This window comes from Dendropsophus ebraccatus, chromosome 15 (genome assembly GCF_027789765.1).
Source record: "Dendropsophus ebraccatus isolate aDenEbr1 chromosome 15, aDenEbr1.pat, whole genome shotgun sequence".
Taxonomy (NCBI): Eukaryota; Metazoa; Chordata; class Amphibia; order Anura; family Hylidae; genus Dendropsophus; species Dendropsophus ebraccatus.
Genome location: NC_091468.1, coordinates 24,977,425 through 24,983,621, shown reverse-complemented (window position 1 = coordinate 24,983,621; position 6,197 = coordinate 24,977,425). Strand labels below are relative to the sequence as shown.

At 49.1% G+C, this 6,197-nt stretch overlaps 1 protein-coding gene across 1 annotated transcript; it reads left to right on the top strand.

Moving 5' to 3' along the window:
• Positions 1-278: 278 nt before the first annotated feature.
• Positions 279-5,852, top strand: LOC138774006 (hemoglobin heart muscle subunit alpha-type-like). The gene is made up of 3 exons (XM_069954548.1): positions 279-373; positions 2,982-3,153; positions 5,730-5,852. The coding sequence occupies exons 1-3, from the start codon at positions 279-281 to the stop codon at positions 5,850-5,852; spliced, it is 390 nt and encodes a 129-aa protein (XP_069810649.1).
• The last annotated feature ends 345 nt before the right edge of the window (positions 5,853-6,197 follow it).

The following is a 6,197-nucleotide window of genomic DNA, read 5'->3' as shown; positions in this document are numbered from 1 at the left end:
ATATTTAGATTTTTTTTCAATAAAATTAGTCAAGCCCCTTTACCCACCACTGGCAGACATGGCTATCATATTGAATATGTGTTTGTGAATATAGTGGCTATATCCTCACTCCCCACCTAGGAGATGTCAGCCAGGCCGGATTATGGGGGGAGATGTATGATTCCAGGTGCTCTGGTCACATGACCCAATCAGCTGTCATTACACCCTATATAAAGGGGCTGATAGAGTCTGGGGGAATCAGTGCAGATTGAGTAGAAGTAAAGACATTACATAACATCATGGCTCTATCAGATGCTGAGAAGGCTTTGCTGGCTCCAGTCATGACCAAAGCAGTAGATGAGAAAATGGACATTGGATGTACGGCTGTGACCAGGTACTTTCCTTTACTGAGTGGATGGTTTGGGTTTGTTGAATTAGGACAATGATTTGTGTATTGATCCTATGTACAGATGTAACAGAGCTAAGATTATCTATTATCATATGGCTCCATTGCCTATAAGGTAATGAGCTATATGCTATTCTGGGCTCTGCTATCTCAGTTCAACCACTAACTCACTACAGCTTTACAAAACTTCTCTTGGGTTTGGCCAGGTGGTAGAAAGAGCAGGAAACCATAAACGTTCTACATAGGAGGTAGAAGTTGTGGTTGAAGGGGTACTCTGGTGGAGGTGGGGGGGGGGCTTTTTTTTTTTTTTTTTTTTTTTTTTTTTTTTTTTTTTTTAAATCCGATCAGGGAGGAGGTGGCTGAGGGCAACGATGTCCACTTGCCTCCCTGGTTCCAGCGGTGGGTCCTGTATTGTGGCAGCTCCCTCTGACTGAGTACCCCTTTAAGCCTAATAGGGATGGGGAGCCTGTAGTTCTGCAACAACTGGTCACTGGTGGAACTACCGCCGTAGCGGCTGCTACGGGGCCCCGTCGCATCAGGAGGCCCGTGACGCGAGCCCCTGGAGCTTACATATCCTGCAGCACCCGGCGGCTGAGCATGCCTCTCGGGTGCTGTAGCCGGGGGCCGGTCCCGTGCTCCTCCCGACCCGGAGACTCCTTTCCCCAACCATAGGGAAAAGGAGTCACTGGGCCAGGAGGAGCACGGGACCGGTCCACAGCGCTCCTGTCACCCCCTGTCTGATGCGCGGCTGCCGTCTGATGCCGCGTCCTAGCCCCGGCAGCGCGTGTATCATAGAGTTCTGTGTGGGCTTGTGCCGCGACTTCCAGCACAGAGACGTGTGTCGGAAGTCGCGGCCACAGGCCCACACAGAACTCTGATATGCGCGCTGCCAGGGCTAGGACGCGGCATCAGACGGCAGCCGCGCATTAGACTGGGTGACAGGAAAAAGGCTCGACGGGGGAGTGTTAGGTTGAAACTTTAATGTTGGAACATCCCATTAATGTGGTTTTCCTACCACAGAAAGTAATATCATTTTGCTACAAAATGCCATGTCTTTCTATTCTGTGTGACGCCAACTGCTTTACCTCCTGACCATGTAAAAGAGCAATTTTGCTATAATTGTGTCAAAAAATACCACCAAACAGGCCCATGTGAGTACCCCCTTATACTATTCTTTCCTTCTTTACCAGCACTTGTTTCCCTTCACAAGTCTTTAGAATAACGGTGCTAGAAACAGGTGTGTGACTGTTTACTAATTCAAACCATACGGGCCTTAAATTGCATGCTGCCGTCTCAACAAGAATTCACTTATTATGTTAGTAGAAATGGCCAGCAAACTTTCCTTTCCACTTGCCAAATTGAAAGGAGATGGAAAACTTTGCAGTGGCCATTTGCAACAGGCACAATGCATTTCAAGTTTAGTTTCCAAGTGTATTTTTGAAACATAATTTGCCTGAAAAAAAAAAATTGCCTGCCTTAGTTTTTACAGATTACCATTTTTTTGTGTGTGTAAGGAAGGGGGGAAGAGAAGGGGGCATCTATAAGGAAGGGGGGGAGAAGAGAAGGGGGCATCTATAAGGGAGGGGGGGGGCCATCTATAAGGGGGGACACCATAGGGGGAGAGCAGGCCATCTATAAGGGGAGAACATAGGGGGAGAGGGGGAAATAAACGTACAACATTGGGGGAGAGGGGAACATCTATAAGGGGACAATAAAGGGGGGAAAAGGGGCCATCTATAAGGGGACAATAAAGGGGAAGAGGGGGCCATCTATAGGGGGGCAACATAGGGGACAACATGGGGGGCATCTATAAGGGGGACAGCGGCCATTCCTGTAGTGGGGCATATACATATAGAGCCCTGCAACTCTTATAGGGGTTTTGGTGCCACATCAAACTTGATAGATGCTTTGTACTTGTTGTTTTGGACTTACGGGTGGGGCAATGTTGGTGTTCAATTGTGTTAGGGTTGTATGTAGAGATTAGCAAAATTACATTACAAACAAAGCTAATCGCTTGGGCTCGGTTCACACTGCAATTTTGCAATCCAATTTTTTGCAAAAAGTAATGCAACCGTGTGCATCTGTTTTTCCACTGACTTCCACTTTAAAAAAAAAAAAAAGCATGGAAGTCAATGGAAAAACAAATCAAAACTGATGCGCACATATGCATACACTTTTCCATCAGTTTTTGCAACAAAATGCAGTATGAACCCAGCCTTAGCTCTGCAATCTGCTCATCATCCTGCTGCCTTTGAAGTCTGTGCTGCTTTGTCCTGGGTGCCTGGAAAAGCTGAATGGATCCAGCTTTTCCAGGCACCCAGGATGGAGCGACATGTACTTCAAAAGCAGCAGGGTGAGCAGATTACACAGCTAATGAAGCAATTCACTTTGCACTGTAAATTCTCTAATCTCTAATTGTCTCCACTAATGGGAAGTACCTGACTAGTTTGTGACTTTCCTTGGAGTTACTGGTTTATTCTTGCACCTTTCAGTTCTCGGTATAAGTTTATGGACTTCATAACTTGTATTCTGAATCTTATTTCTTCTGATACTGACATGAATTCTCTTCTGTGATTGTCCGTGTCTGTCATTAAAGGCTCATTAACACCCATGAGGAATTGAAGCCCCTCTTCAGTGGTGTAGACCTACCGACTCATGGAGGAAAGGTCGTACAGATGTTAGCAGATGGAGTAAACAACCTGGACCCAGTTGAAGGGCAGAAAGAGCGGCACACAACAGATCTGAAACTCGGCAAAGAACAGATTATGGTGAGGCTCTAGGATCTGGATGCCATAGCAAGCATCCCCATATACCATCCCAAGTCTTACAGATGGGGAAGTTCTCTGCATGCATGGTCCAGTTGATGGATTTCCCATATGTCTTTAAGATACATTCTTCAATATTACTGAATTATCAGACTGGACTGTCGTGGTGCCCAAGGCTCTTGGCTCATGATGGCCACTGTCAGATCTCAGGATATGTGATAGGTGATGCTTTGACTTAATTACAGACCACTTGGCTCCTTGCTGCAATGTCAGGCCCAGCTACCTCTATCCATTACACATACATAGATGAGATTCTGGTTTAAGGGTATGTTCACACTGCAGAACCTGCTCTGAATTTCATGTGAAGAATGTGCTGTGGACTCCGCTTGAATTTCCACCTGTCTCATCTGCCATCAGAATTGACCTGTCAATTCTGAGGGCGGATGAGACCTAGTCAACCAGAGTCCGCAGCGTTGGCTTGGCTTGAAATTTGAAGCAGATTGTCTAGTGTGAACATGCTCTAATACAACATTATAGGGCCAGGGCTGTATTTGCCACTAGGCACCTGTGGTCCGGTGCCTAGGGGGGCGGCACCCGCAGGAAACACGGGTGCCTGGTCCGTGCCCGGGGGGGGGGGGTGACGGGAGTGGCCGGGAGCAGGATGGGCAGGCAGGCTGGTTCCCTCCCTCCATGCAGCTCCGGGGTGCAGGGCAGGTGTTGAGCTTCCGGCACACAGTCTGGCAGAGGCCGGAAGCTGCAGCCCCGCGGTCCCGGATCTTCTCTCCTGCTCGGCGGAGCTCACGTGATGTGATGTCATCACCGAGCAGGAGAGAAGATCCAGGACCGCGGGGCTGCAGCTGTGAGCTTCCGGCCTCTGCCAGACTGTGTGTGGCGGAAGCTCAACACCTGCCCCGGACCTCGGCGCTGCATGGGGGAAGGGAACCAGCCTTCCTGCCCATCCTGCTCCTGGCCGCCCCGTCTCCGCCCGGCCCCCCTGCATCCTCAGCTGCTCCCCTGCTGGGGGCCAGCCTCTCCCCCTACCCTCAGCCTCTCCCCCCCCCCCCCCCCCTACATTCTCAGCCTCTCCCCCTGAACCTCAGTTTCTCCCCTGTCACCCTAGCTGCCTCTCCCTGCTGCTCTCCCTTTCCCCCAGCTGCTTCCCCAGTCACCCCCAGCTGCCCGCCTGCAGACGAGTTATGGTCAGAAGTCTTCATGATGCTGTGCCAGATGGAGAAGAAAGCAAAAAGTCATTAGTAACTGCACTAATCACTTCTATAGTGTGCAGAGCCTGTGTACCATTGGGGTCTCAATGGGTCAGTGTCTAGTGTACTGACACAGCCCCGCGGTCACTACAGTACACTAGCCCAAACTTTTAAACTAGGACCCAACTACAAGAGCTGCAGGCACCACAACTCCCAGCATATCCTGAGGGCTGTAGACTCAGTACATGCTGGGAGTTGTAGTGCCTGCAGCTCTTTTAATTGGGGCCTAGGTGCATTATACACTGGAGGCGTTGTGGGAGATCAGAATACAGAGATTGGTGGGGGCTCAGTGTGGGGAAGTGACCCCAGAACATCACTAATAGGGATAGAACAAAAACATCTCCCCCTATCCCTATTGGTGGTGGTCTGGGGTCACGTCCCTGCACTGAGCCCCCACAGATCTATGTATTCTTATATGCCACAAAGCATTCAGTGTATAGGACCCAACTACAACAGCTGCAGGCACTACAACTCCCAGCATGTACTGACAGTCTGCAGCCCTCAGGATATGCTGGGAGTTGTAGTTGTAGTATAAAGTAGTACAATCCTCTGATAGCTGCCGCTGTAGACAGATGTATTGCTGGACCTTTAGGGCTGATTGTCACGCACAGGTTGCAGCCACAGGAGCCTCTGCATACAGTGATTTATTACAGGGTTGTCCTCTCAGAGACTACAACTCCCAGCATACCCTGAGAGCTGTATAAATGGAGGGTGTTCTGAGATTTGTCAGATACAGATGAATTCAAGAAAGGAGCGGGTCAGCATGTCGTGTCTCACTGGTTGTATATTGGTGGGCTCCCGGTACCCCAGTCAAACACTGGACAGAACCAGTCCCCAAACTTAAGACGTCCCCGGCCTCCTTACTTCCTCCATCACGTCTGTTTGAGAACAGTGGGCATCAAGCAGAGCGGCACCCAAGTTCCAGGGTATATACCATGCATGTACAGTAACTGGGGGGGGGGGGCGCGGGGGGGGGGGGGTGCCTCTGCATGCAAATTGCCTAGGGCAGCATGAACTCTAAATACAGGCCTGTATAGGGCCACTTAATATGGTGGTTTTGGTGGTTTTCTAACAAGAGCAACCCCTTGGCTGGGTCCTTCCCGGAGGGATATCTGGCTAGTCCTGTGTTTTTGAGACTCTTCAATGAGGCTCCATGGGCTCCTTTTTTGCATATTCATGTTTCCCAGGGGGCAATGCACCTAGGACTTCACTGCATTGAGCGCTATCACTAGCAGCCGGCAGTGTTGTCGTTTGGCTGGTCTCCCTGAGTTCAGCAATCTGTTTCTCTAATACAACATTGTCTTCTGTCTCCTCTAGTGGCTGCTGAAAATCTTCCTAGACATCATCAAAGAAAAGTTCTCCAGTGACCTCAATGAGGATGTCCAGGCGGCTTTTGACAAGTACCTCAACAAGGTTGCCTGTATCCTGAGCTCCAGCTGAGCTTGGACAATACCTGAGGATCCATCAAATGTCTCCTACAAATGTCTCAATAAATTAATGGAAACTCTTAAAACTGTCTTGCTTTTGTCACTAGCGCATAGGAAAAGAGATTACTTAAACCAGTTATGACTGTCCATTATTTAGCTGCAGGTTTCTGTGGTTGCAGCAAAAGCCTCCCCCTGGGGCAGTGTTCATACAACTGCAGTTTTTTTTTATGTAGTCTATGGGGGAAATCTATGAAGGGCTCTGTGCTTGTTTTGGTGAGTTATTGGATGTGCCCATTTTTTAGTCGAAGTGGTATTTATGAACCAGTAATGGGAAGATATTAGAGATTGTCTTTGTGTT

Excerpts from the sequence above, each read along its gene's own strand:
- LOC138774006 (XM_069954548.1), top strand. The coding sequence starts at position 279 with ATGGCTCTATCAGATGCTGAGAAGGCTTTGCTGGCTCCAGTCATGACC. Across the intron at positions 374-2,981 it reads GGATGTACGGCTGTGACCAG|GCTCATTAACACCCATGAGG; the intron begins GTACTTTCCTTT and ends CTGTCATTAAAG. Across the intron at positions 3,154-5,729 it reads TCGGCAAAGAACAGATTATG|TGGCTGCTGAAAATCTTCCT; the intron begins GTGAGGCTCTAG and ends TGTCTCCTCTAG.